General features: G+C 40.8%; 1 protein-coding gene across 4 annotated transcripts in view; it reads left to right on the plus strand.

Moving 5' to 3' along the window:
• The first annotated feature begins 12,228 nt into the window (after positions 1 to 12,228).
• The window catches only part of AASS (aminoadipate-semialdehyde synthase), a 30,924-nt gene continuing 25,632 nt past the window's right edge, over positions 12,229 to 17,520 (plus strand). Inside the window, exons 1-7 of one of the 4 annotated variants that reach the window (XM_035315472.1) lie at positions 12,229 to 12,359; positions 13,058 to 13,202; positions 14,298 to 14,518; positions 15,655 to 15,831; positions 16,438 to 16,522; positions 17,176 to 17,243; positions 17,357 to 17,503. In XM_035315472.1, the coding sequence (XP_035171363.1) occupies positions 14,306 to 14,518; positions 15,655 to 15,831; positions 16,438 to 16,522; positions 17,176 to 17,243; positions 17,357 to 17,503 (690 nt within the window). In that variant the 5' untranslated portion in view covers positions 12,229 to 12,359; positions 13,058 to 13,202; positions 14,298 to 14,305. Of the gene's footprint in view, positions 12,360 to 12,399; positions 12,563 to 13,057; positions 13,203 to 14,297; positions 14,519 to 15,654; positions 15,832 to 16,437; positions 16,523 to 17,175; positions 17,244 to 17,356; positions 17,504 to 17,520 lie in introns of those variants that run through there. The other 3 variants (XM_035315470.1, XM_035315471.1, XM_035315473.1) reach the window with 3 other exon arrangements.

The raw sequence follows: 17,520 nt of genomic DNA on the forward strand, positions 1-17,520 counted from the left end.
AAAGGGACAGTACATGGATTTCTCTAGATACAGTGGTGCTATATCTCATTGTTCTGATATATATATATATTCCCAATTATATATATTACTTGCTGTTCTTAAATTGTCAATATATCCCACCTATTTACATGTTTTAGGAACTGTCATCCTCCCCTATTACACAAGGCAAAAATCTTGTGGCTTTTTGTGAGCTACATGCATGGCTGTCATTACATAATGACTATTCCTTTCTGAATCCCTTCCCATTCACATTCACATTCCATTTCCCATTCACATTCACATTCCTTTGCATTTCCAAGTTTCTCACGGCAAACCCTTTTTAGGCAGCATCACCTGGCAGAGTGAGCCTCACTCTGGGATGTCCCCTTGCAGCAGCCTGAGGAGAACATCTGCCTTTCTCTTCTGTCCTGGAAGCAACTTACTTTTGTACTGGGCTTGGCATATCGTGGAGGTGGGTGATGTTTCCTGCTGCCTCAGCTGCCCACTCACTGGCTGTTGACCCAATCCCCCAGGTTTATGTTAGGGAGGAGTTGCACAAGATAAACTTCACCATGCCAGTAAGAGCAGTCACAGATTTCAGAGGCAGTCTCTTGTGACTGGAAGACCGGTACCCCTTAAAATACACGTTTCCTGCCCTCTTGAGGCTTCTTTTTCAATATTAACATGCCTGGGTTAACTTAAATATTTTAAGGTTTTGTGTTATTTTTACTGAGTTTTACCATCCCAAATGTTTCAAAAACAGATATTTAGATATTTATTGTTTTCAAAGCATTTATTTATAAACTGAATTAAGTTTATTTTGAAATGTTGATAATAGTTCAAAGTAAAAGAAACAATTTCATTTTTGCTGACCTGAAATTATTCAGTTTGAACAGAATGATCCAAATCTTTGAAATATCTGGTTAAGTGAAACATTGAAAAAAACACACCACTTTGTTCAGTACTACTACTACTACTTATTATTATTATGATTAATAATATATATTTTTAATTTCTGAATTGCTATTACACCAAATTATATTATATTCTGGGAGATCTCTCTTGCAATCAGTTATCCTAAATAACATATTTATATCAACTACAATACTTTTTTTTCTAGGAAAGCAAAACTGATGGATTTCTATTATTTTAATTTGTTTCAGAAGTTGATATCACTGTATGTATGCACATATACATATTTATATGTATACACATATGTGTATTTATAAAAACTTTCTCTCCATGCTTTGGCATCTCTAGCAAAATACTCTCCGGAAGCATTATAACATGGTTAGATATAGACAAAAATATAGACCAAAACAACAGCAACAAAACAGATATAGACAACAAACAAACAAACAAAAAACCCACAGACACTTATGAAAAACTCAACTGAATAGTTGCCATGTTTGCATCCCCTTAGGAACACAGCAAAAGGTTCAAACTTCAGAATAAAGTACCACTGATACTTTTGTAACTGTAAGGTATGACTTCTGCCTTTTTTTTTTTTTTTTTTTTTTTTTGAGTTTCATTTTTATTTCTCAATGAACTGTAAGGATGCAGTAAATTTAAAAAGCATTCTGGATGGGGGCTGGAAACTTAACAATAGTTCTGGATCACCTCACTCTGGATGGACTCCTTGTACAGACCTGTGCAACAGGCTGTGGGAAGAGGGATTCTCTGGGGGCCTGTCCTGGTCCTGCTCGAGGAGAAGAAACTCCTTTGGCAAAGATTGTTCTTGGAAGGAAGCGGGGACTGGTGCTGTTTATACACATTTGAACAGTTTTAGAAGCCCGTTGCATTTCAAAGGGTTTAAACTAAATATATAACTATAACTGACAATCGGACAATTCCCTTGGATCTCAAGGGAACAGTGTGGCTATACTTGAAATGCTAATTTACTTCAGCGTTTTCAAGTGTTGTAGGCGGATGGGAGACTAAGTATAATACCTATGCAAGTATTTTCGGAAAAAGAGCAGATAAGAGATGACCAAATGCTTCAAGGTTCTCACATGAGATATGTTTAACTATGTATTTATCGCAAATCTTTGGTTTCAATGTCCTAACTCTCAAATCTCTGGGGATATTGCTGTGAGGAAAGCAGGTAGTTGTTTTTTATTCATATGGGAACTAATATGTAAACTGTAAGACCTTGCATCAGAAAAACAGTGTGGTCCTGTTAAAAGGCACAGTTTGTTATTTAATTCTTTAGAAATGTGGTTTGGTTTCTAGTATTCAAGAGAGACAAAATGTTTCTATAATCACTTTGAGTAAATAGAGAATTTTTCTTAGTTTCTTACTGGCCACTAACAAATTGAGCTGCAACACCTGCCTTGATTTTGATAGCTTATTAGAATCTCTTTTAGTAGCAAAAACCTTTGCTTTTCAGTCAGTTAACATACGCTGCTGCTCTCCATCTTGATCTCCCTAACAGCTGAATCCTATTTTGCTGGCTAGTGTTAGAGACATTAGTAATTCATACTCTACATGTTAAAGAAATACACTGATCACTAAAAATTGTTGAAGTGACTTTATAATTGCTTAAATAGTATTTAAATTGTGAGCCTCAGGACAGCATTATTTGATTCATTATAATATCCTTCTTTTCAATGATAAAATGATAAACATTTTAATTTTCTGATTAAAAAGGTACTCTGCACCAGCCTCTTTATATCACTGCTATTATCTGAAGTTTAGAACTGGTATTCTGTTTTGTGTGTTCTTTCTGCCCAAGAATTGAAATCAAGGTAATGGTTTAGTGGTAGACTTTTGTTGCTATGGAACTATTCATTATCTTATGATACGGGATGCGCAGAGCAGAGACAAAAAGATTGGATTTCATAAACACAATATGAAGCTTTTAATCCTTTCACTCCTACTGAACATTTCATGTGACAGACTAGTTTTCAGTACATTTTTTTTTTATTCTCCAAATGTGTGCACTGGATGTATTTGAAATGCTTTCATGAAGATGAAGACATTGAGCATGAGTGTCCATGTGTTTGTATGTGTGTATGTGCATATAAGATGTGTTTACATACACTGATGTGGTGGGTCTATAATTTCTCCTGTCATGCTTTTTGACATAGCAGATTTTAAATCTATTATAAATAGATAAATATTGCAGATCACATAGAAATATAATGTGCCTTGCTTAATTATGTGATGTTTTATGAGGTATTTATGGAGTACAAAAATATTTTTAAAAAGGTAGAACAGAAGAAGAGTTTTATGTGCCAGGCAACTAGGCAAATTCCTGAGTAGGTGGAATTGGCTGCAAGGAGAAGGAGCCAGGTCCTAGAATTCACATAATGAAAGAAAGGGATGAAGAAGCCGGTAAAATCTTTATGGCATTAGATTTTCTAGTCCAAGTCTTGTTCATGGTCCTCACATCCCCTCTGTGAAGAGCTACTTTTCATCTGCACTGCACGCTTCTAGATGGTGGAGTGAAAGGAATCTCCATAGCTACATGGATGGGGAGGCAGAGCAGGCATTGTCCCATTTACAAGACTGTTCAGGCTCTTACCCTAATGTACCACAGTTTACAGTTAACGATCATATAAGAACACTTCATATTTTGGAGAAGAACAAGGGGAAAAAATCATTGCAGGCTTCATCAGCTAACAGATTTGGAGGTGGAAAGTTCATGCTGTGAAGAAAGACGATGAGATTAGTAAGATTTCTTTATTTATTTATGTCAGTATCTACCTCAGCTTGAAAATACTGCTCTGGGAAATAAAAGCAGACTGTAAGGCAGTGCACGGAGGAAGCAGAACAATGACAGGGATAAGATCTCTTTAGGGGAAATACTAAGAGCCTTTGGGGGATAATGGAGGAGTTATTAATTGGAAAGCCAAGCCTGCTCCTGGAGAGGGAATGTGTGTGCATGTTTGCGAGTGAACGTGTGTGATCTAAAGTGAAACTTGCACTTCAACTCCTGTAGGGTGGGGACACCAGGCTTGAGACAAAAGAGTTTCAGTAAAAGGAAACTACTGCTCCAAACTGGCAAGGACAGCTGAGAAGCTCACTGTGTAGAGAAAGAGGACGGGCAAAAAAGACAATTTATGAAAGCAATCGGTGTAGATGTGAGAAGAAATGGGATAGACTCAAAAAAAAAAAAAAACACACACAAATAAAATAAAATAAAATAAAAAATGTCCAAAAGATTGCTGTGCTGTATTGAGGTGAGTGAACATTAGACCAGGACAAAGACCAAAGCTTGTTGGTGAGAAGGTACAGATGGGACATGGCTGACATTGATAACAAAGGAAGAACATGTAAAAGCAACATAGTAGTAACCTCCTGGAACATTGTAGCTGGTCTTACCTCTCAGAGTTTTCCATAAAGTAAACCTCAGTCTGGAAAAACAAAACAAAACAAAACAAAAAAATACCCACAACCCTATTGCTTGAGTCAGAAAATCTGCTATTGTGGTGGCTGAATCTGAAAGAGAAGCAATCTGCGACAAACCACAGGAAATGAAAACTGAAAGACCAAGGGCCAAAAGGTAGATGAAAGCACAAAAATGCAAAAGTACTTTCCAAATTGTGTGATGTAGGAAGGATGGTGGGAGATTGTACCCTACTTAACCTGATGACACAGACACCAGGCAAACACTCTGATGGCCCTTTGATAGCTAATCTGAAGACGTAATTCTTGAAAAAGCAGAGAAATACCATGGTGGTCTCACATTGACAGACAGCCGAGCTTCACCACACTGCCCTCTCACTCTCCTCAAATGGATAGGGGGAGAAAATATAATGAAAAGGAGGGTCTCCAGGCTTATGACAAAGGGCAGTCTAATTAAAGAAAAAAAAAAAAAAAAAAAGCAAAGGCTGTGTGGAAGCAAAAAGGGAAAACAATTTTTCTCTTCTCATCAGCAAGTGATGTTCAGCCATGTCTGGGGAAGCAGGGCCTCAGCACATGTAGCAATTGCTCAGGATGTTTTCACAATGAGAGCCACCCTTCTCCTTCCCCCTCCTTGCTTTCTTGGCAGGGTGTGCCGTCACAGGGTAAGAAATGTCCCCTTGTCAGGCTGTCCTGGCCCTGTCCCCTCCCTGCCTCCTGACCACCCCTCCTGGCATTTTGGGGTGAGGGGCTGGAGACAGCCTTGGTGCTGTGCTGGTACTGTGCAGCCACAGCCAAAGCATTGTGGCGGTGTCGCTGCTGTTCTAGCTACACGTGGACGGTACTGTACGGGATGCTGTGGGGAAAGTTGACTCCATCCCAGCCAGACCCTGTACAATATTCACCTTCCTGAAGATCATCTTCTAGTGGGGCTGCAATGTTCTGTCTGTCTATGGAAAGCTGCAGGTCTGCCAGATTTGCCACTGGAATAAGAGACAAGGGGCACTGACAGAGTTGCAGCTGGGCAGAACACATGGACCTTTCCACATCTGATATTACAGAGGTGCAAAGAGGGACAAGCAGGCAGGCTTCAAGTAGTATTCCACTATTCTGAAGGACTTTCTGAACTCATTGTTTCATTCTGTGGATCCCACTGTGTACATTGAGTATTTGCACAGGAAAACTGAAGCAAGAAAAACAATGCTGTTATCAGAAATATTTTTCCAAACAGTTAACATCACAAATGTTGAAAGTATTTAAATTAGAGCAAAAATTATTGTGCATTTTATCTATAACTGTTTCAATATAAAGCTTCTAAAGTGGAGTTTTGTCTTCCATAATTCTAGCATGAAGGTGATTCCAGTACACACATCATGATCATGATCTGCCCATGTTCACCACATGTCCCACATAAAGGGACTAAACTCCCTGCACTTTCTTTACCCTTTTGGTTCTTTTCATAAACAGGAGAGCGTGGTAGATACTTCATTACTTTTAGGACTGTCAGATCCTCTTCCTCTTAGTAGATTGATTCTACTTGACTGTACAGAGTTACGAGCTGTTATGGACCTTAGAGGAAACAAAGGCAACAAAAGTAAGTAATCCCCAAGCCAAATCTGTCACTCCTTAAAGAAGCACTAATAACAGAACTATTCACTGTGAAATGGCAATTAACGTACCTACATCCCACATAGCAGGTCTGTTTTCTCACTCCTCCTTCGCAGTGCCAGAACCGCGGATCAAAATGACATAAACTTGGTATTTACCTCTTCTGCAGACAGTGTCAGGTAGCAGATGCTGGAGGTGACATTGTGACCAGAAGAAGAGAATCATCATCAGACGTTCGCCCTTCCTGCTAAAGGTGTAAGCAGCTGCCTGCACGGAGGTTAGCAAAACCTGGGAAAAAAAAAGTTTAATTAGATATGAGTATTTGTAACCAATCTATGCTTGATATGCACCTTTGCATGAAAAACCACGTTACATTTATAGAATCAATTCTCACTTTAAACAACCATGGACAACCATAAACAAATTCTGTTGTATAGGCCAAAATATGCTTCTCATGTTACAGGGAAACTGCCCTTCTGAAACCAAGGGGAAATGTGAAAGGAGTAGCTTCTTCCCTTGAAGAGCTGAAGGTACTCTGTTATGTGTAGCTGATAATATCTGTTGGTTCAGTTCTGAGTGCTTTTGATCTCAAAGAATTTTGATCAGAGTACAGGAAAATCTGGTGGCAACTGAACCATGAACATGAACATGAACTCCATTTTCAGATAGCACACAGTCTAGCTAAAATAAACCTTGTTGTTTATATATGACACATTCTTACATTTTGGTGGGCTGTCATGATAAACCATAATCAGCAAAATCCATTTATTATACATGGCCATACTGTATAAAGTGATTTGCTCATTTAATTTATATAGCTGAGGTCACTATTAGCTTCACTACACGCAGGCCGACTACTGGAGGGGTTTTATTTACATGCATAATGAAAAAGGAAACATCCTTAGGTATTTTTCTTGCTAGACTCAGGAAAAAAATGGAAACATGATAATTCTTAGTATGTCTCTTTATCCATTTATGTCCTTGTTAGCTCTTCTTTAGTGCACCATAGAAATTAGGAATGCAAAATACTCGTTAAATCATGTCCTGATTTTTAACCACAGCTTCTGGTGATTTGGGAATTTCCCTTCCAATTTAACCATACTCAGGTTACAGCTGAACCACTGAACAAAACAGAAAACTAGATTAAAGAGTAATCTCTGTGTTTCACTATGCACACAAATTAGGTCAAAATAGATGCTCCTTCTAAGAAATGAATCGATTATTTTTTTCCAAAGACATTCCAGCATTGCCATGTTATGACATCCAGAAATCACCCTGATCACACGCAAGGGCATGTTGGGGACCTAGTCTGGGGACAGCTGGTTGTTATTCTTGCATAAAAGTTTGGTTACAGCTCATGCTTCAGGACCTGCTCCAACATGTACTCCTCAACAGTGAAGCTGAACCCTGGGATATTAAGGCAACGGTCCAACATGCATTCTTGTTCTTTTCATTAGCAGTAGTGGCCTAAGCAGAGTTCTTTCCCTCCTCCCATCCCTGCCCCACTCAATATCCATTCCTGCACACACCTTCAGCTGCCTGCTGAGTTGTACTGTAATATGAAAACCGACCCCATTAAAAACTTAGCATTTTTTGCCCTTTTTTTTTTTTTTTTTCCTCAAGTCCATTCAGTTCTATATTATTACATGGCTACACAGAAGGCTGTGCCAGCATAGAACCTGTCAGCATTCATTGTATACACTTCTTACTATTTTCAAGGTTTTGCTGAAATCATATTTAAGTCATCACTAATTTAAAGGATGATAAACAATCAAGAAGGTTTGTGAAAAAATATGACTCAGGAATCCCTGAACTTCTGTTTCAACACTGATCTGAATGTAAATCAGGAGCCAAAACATAATTTTGGTATCAGTTTTCCCAGCTTTGAAAAGGAAGCAATTCACTTTCTCGTGCTGCTGAATTGATAAAGACATTAGTGGTACAAAAATGGAAAGTGCTAAATAAATGCAAAAGGCTGTTGTTTTTGTTGCCTTTTTTTTTTTTTTTCTATGTAAGGTCAGCACTTTCTGACAGGGACCAACTGCTTCTGGAGGAGATAAGGCAGGGACAACCATTATTTGCTAAAGGAGCTTCAGAAGCAAGGTTGCGCTTTTAATGCAGCTATGGCATAATTGCCTTAATGGCCTCTTTAAGCACTAAACCCTGATTCTTTCAAAAGAAGGCCCAGGTTTTGGTTTTATTCACACTACGGATCCATACTTAGTGGAGGATTGCTATTGACTTGAAAGCCCTGCTAATGTGAGCAACGGTAAGTCTAATTAATAGACTCAATGAAGAAACTTATGGATGTATATTTCTGACAGATTATTTTAGCTGAGCAGCTGCAGGTTCCTGCAATGAACCTAGTACTTGTCTTCTAGTGAGCCACTTCCCTGATCTGATATTGCAGGCTGGTGTTTTCAGTGTTTGGGTGTATTTGCATGGCAATTTAAAAATACTTATGAGGAATTAAGAGAATGACTTAAAATGGCACCTCAGTTTGAATCAGCAGTCCTAGTATGCACTGAAAATGTAAAAGTAGTAATTTTTCTCATGGATATGGTCACTATTGTGAATTCTAGTGGGTACAAATGTGACCAGATATAACCTTAGGAGTTACTAAAAGCAGAAGGTCTTTATTCAGGGGTACTGTAAGCCCTGAGAGATGGCAAGTTCCCCTCCTGGGCAATAGGAACTTAAATATATTCTCTATGTGGTTGTAAAGAATACAGCACTGTGCTGTTCAGTGATGTCTAGTACTCTGCTGTGAGGTCAGCATTCACAGTGGCAGTCAACAGCCACTGCAGGTAGTGGCTTTTGAATAAAAGGTCATGTTTTTCAATAGCCTCATTCTGACTGAAAGCCTGAAAGCTCCTTGGAACTTCTTGATCTCTGCAGTATAAAACCAGAATTAAATGGGAAACAGAGTCTGACGGGTAGATACACAGTCTGCAAAAATCTCTTCAGGATGCCAATTCCCCTGTTCATTTGAGACCTAGGGAGAAATCTTAGCCCAGCAGAAGTTAGTGTGAGTTCTTCATTGACTTCAATGAATTCAGGGTTTATCCTTGATACTCTAAGAATAAAATCTCTGAAGCCCACCTCTCTCTAGGTGCTCTGGGAGTTTATTGTTACCGTAATGGAAGTCAGCACTCCCCCCACAGTGCTGAGTAAAAAGCGTTCCAGCTGGGTGAGAGTCAGACCTCATAATTAGGGATTGTCAGACAGATGGAATCACAGTCCAAACGAAACAGGAGGTATTTATTATAGAAAGCAGCCCCAATTACACACTAGCATGTTTTGTAAAACCTGAATTCCAGTTTTGTTTTATTTTTTAAGCAATTCTGCCTTCCCTTTCCGGAACACAGTACACAGGTGGAATCCATCTCACCTGGCTTTACACTGTCACAGTGTAAGAGTCTGCTGGTCACTTAAGCTGCCTTTTGCTCTATGGAGCACAACGGGCACTTTAGGAGTGCAGTTCGCCCGGTCTATTTGAGATGAAGGAAGAGACCTAAACGACTGCTTTAAAGTTGGGTGCCAATAAAATTCTCAATCTCCATTTAGGGAGAGAGGCAATCTGTAGCAGAATGTTAGTCTCCCAGAGGCATTTTGACAGAGGGTCTTGTTCAAGCCCTTACTTGCTCTGCTCCTTCTGCTTGCACTTACATTTCTGCTGGATACAGCCTGAGTCACCCACATATATCTCTGTGAACAGAGATGGATGGATCATTGGTTTATACATATTGGTATATATATAGTTATGTTTTGGCCCAGCCTTAGACATATGAAAAGGATCAGTAAACCAAAACGTGCAAAACCCAACAATTTCCATTTTTTTTATTAAAAAATAGTTTGAGAATACTTTGACCCCAAATGAAATGGTTTTTATTGGTTTTAGCTATTTTTTAAAGCTATTTTATATACACATGAAGGAATCTCAAAATAAAAAGTTTTTTTGAAGCAGAAATGTTTCAAAAGGGAAATGCTCTGGTGTTAAAAAATGTTTTTAGCCTCTGCTTTTTTAAAATCCACTTGTGTGTCTAGATGTTGCTCCTGCTGAGCTCACTGGAGCTTCAGAGCTGCTTATATCCAAGCAATATCCTCAAATTAGGAATCAGTCTGCCTTTCTTACCTTGCCAATCCAGTAGGTAGGTGTCTTGTCTCTAGATCATATCATGATCCCTCGAAGGACAGTCGGGACTTGTAAACAATTTTTTTATTACCATCACACTCAAAGGTGACTCAGATATAAGACCCTTCATTTATAAGCAGCCACTTATACAAACTATCTTCCAGTGCAAAAACCTGAAAGAGGCTCACCGTACAAACCCCAGTGTTCTAGCGCTTGTGCTACCATTGTATGTTTTTAAGCCAATGTTTTCAGTGACACTGCAGGTTTCAGAAAGGCCCCCAGCTTCTCAGTGGAGTGCTCTAAGCATTTGGCTAGTGGCCAGACCAGAGCACGGGGCATAAGGGAGAACATGTGCGTGTCGTTTCCATTAGAAAGGCCGACCTGGCCTGGCAACGGTGCTGAACTCCTGGAGGGATCTCACAGCTGACAGCTCTTGGCAAAAGCAGACAGCTCCTTTCCGGGCAGCGTTAGGTTCAGGAGCCTTCTCCCAGCACGCTCCGCCCAAATCTGTATGTACCTTTCTCCATGCATTTCCTCGTAGCACAAGGCTAGGCTCCCAGCTCAGGCCTGGGGAGCTCCAATGTGAGGCAGAAAATGTTGTGGGCTTAACCCTTAATTTCTCTGGGTTTGGATTCCTATTTGTGAAACTTGGAGGAGTACTGAGAAAAAATTAGGCACTAAACCCAGTAAAAAAAATACTGCAGAAAGACTCTGAATAACATCTTACTCAAAGAAAGAACCTCCAAAAATTTTTGAAGCCTACAAAGTGACAATGAAAAACCTCTTCAGCAGATTTTTTGAGGCCTATCTATTGCAATAAATTCAATACAGTTTGTTTTCCAATTCATTCAACAACCAAAGCAACTTCCAAAATATTTTCACTAATTTAATCAAAGCCAGGCTATGCAGGCATATAATGGTGTATTGATCTGTGCCCTTTCTACTAGTTTTCAGTATGAAGTAATCAGTATGATGAAAAGACACAAAATGATAAGGGATCATGAGTATTGCAAACAGTGTCCTGGTTGAATTAAATTCTGCATCCACCAAACAACTGCATGTTTTTGCAGAAAGAATAGTCATATTTCATTGAATTTTGTGAATGAATGAGGACAAGGAAATTTGCACATGACAGCGTTGTCATCCTTAGCAAACTCCATATTTTTCTTTCATCACAGACTGCAAAAAAAAAAATAAAAAATCATTTCTTATGAGTAGTTTGGAATCATTGAGTAGGAAGACCAAAGAATGACATAATTCTCATAATTCACTATTCAGTTTACACTCCCTGTAGTTCAGCTGAATTTGCCTCCAAATAAGCAATGTTAGCAAATTTTATCAATAAAACAGAAAAAAAAAAAAAAAGAAAAAAGAAAAAAGATGCATGTTCTGAAAGGCAAAAGTATTTTAGACATGTAACTTACAGAACTACATGTGTTTTATTAAGTCCTCAAAGTGGAAATTAGACATTGGGAACACACAGACAACACCCTTGTGCAACAACATTTCCTAGAGCAAAATCTTTGGGAAAAAGTGAAAAACTCATTCTAGTTTTTTGTTAGCATAACAACTACCTGAAAGGAAGCTGTGGGGAGCTGGGGGTCGGCCTCTTCTCACAGGTAACTGGTGATAGGACTAGAGGGAATGGCCTCCAGTTGTGCCAGGGGAGGTTCAGGTTGGAAATTAGGAGACATTTCTTCTCAGAGCATTCAGGCATTGGAACAGGTTGCCCGGGGAGGTGGTGGTGTCACTGTCCATGGGGGTGTTCAAAGAAAGGTTGGACGTGGTGCTCAGGGACATGGTTTAGCGGGTGACATTGGTGGTAGGGACATGGTTGGACCAGGTGATCTTGGAGGGCGTTTCCAACCCTCATGATTCTATGATTCTATGACTTCTACAAAACAGGAAAAACAGCCTATGGGCTAGTTTAAATACGAGAAGCCGTGGATGACAAAAGGCATGTTTTACAGAAAAGCGACCAAGCTGAGTAGAAAGCCACCTGCCCTCGGGACATGCACGGAGCGGCGAGGCGAGGGTTCTCCGACCCCCCCCCCCCCCTCCCTTCCAGAAACCGGTTGCGGGGAGGGGGCGTTGAGGAGGCGTTGCCGGCGTCCGCCGTGACGCCAGGCCGCGGGCGCTCGCCATTGGCTGCCGGCGGAGGGTGTAGCCGGAGGGCGGCCGGCGGTTGGCTGGCGCCCCGTGGCGGCGGCGGGGCCGTGGCGGCGGCGGCAGCGGCGGGCGGAGGGAGCGGGGGGGCAGCGCCGCCATGCCCCCGCCCGGCCGGCCCGAGGTAGGTACGGCGCTGCCCGGGGCTGCCCCCGCCCGCGGCCCTCCGCGGCTCGGCCGGGGCAGGGGCAGGGCACGGTGGCAGCGCCCGGAGCGCGCTTCGGGGGGATGGCGGCGGGTGAACGGGGCCCCTCCGGGAAAATCCGCCTGGGGAAGGGCGGCCGGCCCGCTCGGCAACCGTGTGCTGCCGCCCCGTGCGTCCCTGCTGTTTGTTTACTCATAATTACATCATTTATAATACAAATTATTACTCTTTAATATATGCTACTATTATTTTTAATGCATACCTCTGTATTTTGACGTATTATGATCATTTTTAACGTCTATCTATATTTTTAACGTACTATTTTTAATATATGCCTCCATATTTTTAACATACTATTTTAAATGTATACCTCTCTATTTTTTAACATATTATTATTATTTTTAACATATATCCGTGTTTTGCCCCGCTCCATCGCCTGGTGCTGCCGCAGTGTCGGTGCCAGCCCCAGCCGTGCGGCCGGGAGCCCCGCTGGGTAAGCCTGGGCACGCACCAGGAGGCCTGGCTGCGAGCTTTGGGCCTGCCAGAGGTCACGGCGAGTGTTTGCCTGCTGGCCCCATTCCCCTGTCTGGCTCCAGCGTTTTTCTCCCCATAGATCTGTGGGGTTGGGTGTGGGCAGCCAGCTCTCCATGCTGACCGCTCCTGATGTCGTATTGCAGGGTAGCAGTGGGCAACCAGCTTTTCCCAGCTTGACGAGACACATGCAGGCTCCCTGAGGACCCTCTGAGCGTGCTGATCTGCAGCAGAATCATACAGCCCCGGCCTCTGGACAGCAGCTTGTGCAGGTGGACGAGTGTGGTGACGGTAGGAATGCCCCTGCAGAGATAGCACAGAGGACTGTGTGCTCCTGCTCATGCCTTCTTTAGCAGACTGTTTTTCTCCTTAAGCGAGCCTGGAGTTAGATAGGACCTTTTAAGGCTTAGGTGTAGATTTTTTTACAAGATAGAGGCGTGAGGACAAACAGGATTTTCCAAGTGATTGGGATATCAGAGGTCTAAGTAGCTATTTCCATCAGCTAAAATTGCTTTGAATAGGAAATTCACATCTTTAAAGCCCCCGTGTTTGAGATCCCATCATTTAATCACATGAACACCTGAAGTCCTTAGACTCCCAGGTATGTGGTGCTGACACCTTGCCATTCGGAGCAGAGCTGAGCAGTGGAATATGGGAGTGAAGGAGAGGAGAGAGGAAATAAAGGGATAATCCTCTGCCATGGAATCTCTCCCAAGGAAGCTTTTCCACTTTGCATAAAACTTTAATTAGGAAAAAAACATTCTACTCCTGACCACATATACAATCTCTGCTAAGCAGATGGCTGTGGTCTCTTCCTTATCTTCCACGGTTTTCGACTTGTGTAAGAGTTATGTACACATACTTAGCATTGGTTTCACATGTTGGACTTTCCCTTCTTTCTTTTCTGCTTGCGTTACAGCCTGTGCTCTACTTTTTTTTTTTTTTTTTTTTTGTGTATTTATTGCTTACTTGTTGCTGCTTTTGATGCAAGCTTTGACAAGTGGTTGGTCTTTGCATGCTTATGCTGGCAAATGTATCGGTATCTTTTAAGTTTCCAGCATTTTTTTATTTGAAAAAAGCAGCGCAATTAAAAAATTGTTATGATGAACACACTGAAAGCCTTCATTTACAGTACGACAAGCGGACAAGCAACTTGTTTCTGTAAGGCCACCCCACTAATCTGAGATTCACCAAAGTACCCACTGGCTTAGTGCCATTTAGGAACGAAAGCAAATTCCTGTCTCACAAAAGTAGGGTGTAACTAGAGTATAAAGTACCTGGTTTGTGTTTTACAGCAGATGTTAAAGGAGACCAGAACTTTTGCATAAATTACATTTGAAGCATCTGTCTAGCAGTGTTATTTTACTCTGTCTTTGCTGCCATCAGGCTTTACCATGCTCCGAGCCTTTAGTCACACAAACGGTAAGTGTGCGTTCCATCATGCCAAGTGTCGGCACCATCACAAGTCTGTGCTGGCAATCAGGAGAGAAGACGTTAATGCATGGGAAAGGAGAGCACCCCTAGCACCAAAGCATGTTAAGGAACTGACACAGATGGGATACAAAGTCCTGGTGCAGCCATCAAACCGGAGAGCCATCCACGAAAAGGTAAGGTCCCATTCTGAGTTAGATAAGCAAAACTATAGCTCGACTATTAAGCCTAGTGCAGGAAGAGTAGTACTCGAAGGATGCACATGAGAAAACCACTCATTTTGTTAAATGAGAAGTTGTTGTGTCCTAGTGTAAAGAAAAAGGACTAGTTTGTTTAGCCTTTTAATGTAATTAATGTTGGCACACCAGTTGTTTTTATGCAGTTGTTTTTATTGATTACTCTCCCTTTCATCTGTCTCCAAAGAAGTGGTGGGTGCTCTTGAAGTAGAGACTTGGGGATTCATTTAAAACTGATGGGTTTTTGTCTTCTGTTTTTATAGAGGCAATACTAAAAAATAAGCATTTTAAAAAAAATAATGAATTATGCATCTTCCAATTGTGATTCCCACTCCTGCTTGAATCCCATTCCTTGTGTAAAATCAGAAGAGAGGTTTCTTTAATGCTGTGGGTTTTGGGATTGGGAGCTTTTACAATTATTGTAGCAGCAGTAACACTGCTCTAAGGTATCTGAGCCAACAGATGAAAATTGAAACATAAGTAGGGAATTAGTGATCACTTGCACTATCATCCTTCAATTAAGACACAGTGCTGGTTTTCATCAAAGCATGGATCACATTTGATACACAAGTACAATGTTGGAGGGTGGAATTTTAATATGTTTTTGAGATAAGGGAGAGCAAAAATAAATTTTCGTATGGAAAAACATACTTTTAGAAGTTGGTCTTCAGTGAGGACTTACACAGTTTTAGAAAATCACACATCATCAGGCTCATTTGTCAAATTTCTCTAAACTTATTTCCAAGTGTTTCAACACGTTACAAAGGGCTGTTCATTACTGTAATACTGTAAGAATTAGCTATAATGAGATGTTCTCTTTGTAGTCTGTGAATTTAAGATGAATGACTTTGCTAATATATAACTATGTTTTACCCTCATGTAACAGTATATAAGCATAGAAATTCAGTTTGACGTTTGATACCCCTTTGAAGACATGGTTTATGAATGTATCACATGCAGTAACTGGTTTCTACTTTGTAGAATTTTCTGTTTGTCCTCTGAGTTCCTTTTGTGCTTAGAGCTATGAATACGAAAAAGAAAAACACCAAACATATACTTGATTTTGTCTTTTATAGGACTACGTCAAAGCAGGTGGCATTATTCAGGAAGACATTTCTGAGGCTTCTCTGATAGTGGGTGTGAAGAGACCTCCAGAGGACAAATTAATTCCTAAAAAGAACTACGCCTTCTTTTCTCACACTATTAAAGCCCAAGAGGCAAACATGCCCCTTTTGGATGAGATTCTAAGACAGGTAAATGCTGTCAGAACAAGGCCCAGTGTGGAGCTCAAACTGAACTTAGTCCTGGTAGAAAGCTTGCTGCTTTGTATTGTTGCTTTCAACATGCATACACGTAGATAGCTGACGAGGACCATGTTCAGTATCCCTGCCTGGAGCTGAGTATTTTTTGCCCAGCAGATCTCTTGCTTGCAGTGCTACCATGTGTGTGTGCATAAGGCAGATGAGCTGCAAGCATGGTGTGCTCAGGAGATGTTTATGCTGCGTGAACACCGGCTTGTGAGGAGTATTGGTCCTTAATGAGGTATGCAGCCAATTTGCACAAAACAAGCAAACCAAGCAAAAGCAACCTCCTGGCCAGAGATATGGCTTGCAGAGGTTGGAGTGGCCTGTGGGGGTGCTCTGTGCCAAGGGTGAACAGGCAGGGCAGAGACGAATGTAGTTTTTAGGTTTTAATACTTAAATCTTGTTCTGAATTATTTGCCTTTCTCATATATTCCTATCAGACTCTGTCAGGAAGGATGACAAAGGCATATGAAAAGGTGTTTCCTAGGAAAGCAGTGTGCCACTGACTGTGCATTCACTGGAAATTTTAATATTCGATTTGCTATGTATTTTCAGGAAATTCGACTGTTTGACTATGAAAAAATGGTTGATCATAAAGGAATGCGAGTTGTGGCCTTTGGAAAGTGGGCTGGTGTAGCAGGTATAGTGCATAAAGTAAAGGCAGGCTTGCACCAAGTAACTTCCTGTAATACTTCTGGTTCTGTATGTCTCCTGAATGCTGGGGCTTTGCAATGCATTTTTAATTGCTGTATTGCTTTTAAGAGCTTTTTTGCTTTCTGTTTTGTGCTGCTGGCTTTTGATGAGACTATGTGCCAAATAGTCCTATGGATTCCTGGCAAACTTACTATTTTATCTTGTTTTGAAGTCCCATTCATCTGTTCAGCTAACCTGAGGCAGACTTCATGTCAAGGTCAACTGAAGAGAGCTTTGAAAGATATTTCTGCTGACCATCTTGTGGTTTGAAACAACTTTTGTTGTTTCTTCAAGAAGCTCTCTGTATTATCTCCTTCTTTGGAATCTCTGATGTATTTGCATCTGATAAAAGGATATCCAAGTATTAAATACTGTTAGAACGAATAATGTAGGTCAAGAGCAGGCTTAAGGTTATGGCCTGCTATTGAATTTCTCCTTCTCTGGTGTTGTATAGACTTTCTTTATAAGTAACATATTAATATTATATCACAAGCAAAAATATCCAGGATGATGTTAGACTTCAATCAGTCTCTGCAGTTTCTAACTGCGTATATTCGTAATTAACACTGATGGTGTGATTTTTCTTTTTTTTACCTATAGGAATGATCAACATTTTGCATGGATTGGGATTACGATTTTTAGCCCTGGGACATCACACTCCCTTCATGGTAAGAGTACATGTATATTGTTCTTCAGCAAAATGATGTACAGGCTTTGAATAATCTTCAGTGTTTGAATGTGGAAAATAGCCCACCTAATGGTTCTGTGCCTTTGATTTCAGCACATTGGGATGGCACATAACTACAGAAATAGCAGTCAGGCCGTGCAGGCAGTACGCGATGCTGGGTATGAAATTTCTCTGGGACTGATGCCAAAGTCAGTTGGGCCCTTGACATTTGTGTTTACAGGCACTGGTAATGTTTCTAAGGTAAGAATTCTGTCTTC

This window comes from Oxyura jamaicensis, chromosome 1, assembly GCF_011077185.1.
Source record: "Oxyura jamaicensis isolate SHBP4307 breed ruddy duck chromosome 1, BPBGC_Ojam_1.0, whole genome shotgun sequence".
NCBI lineage: Eukaryota > Metazoa > Chordata > Aves > Anseriformes > Anatidae > Oxyura > Oxyura jamaicensis.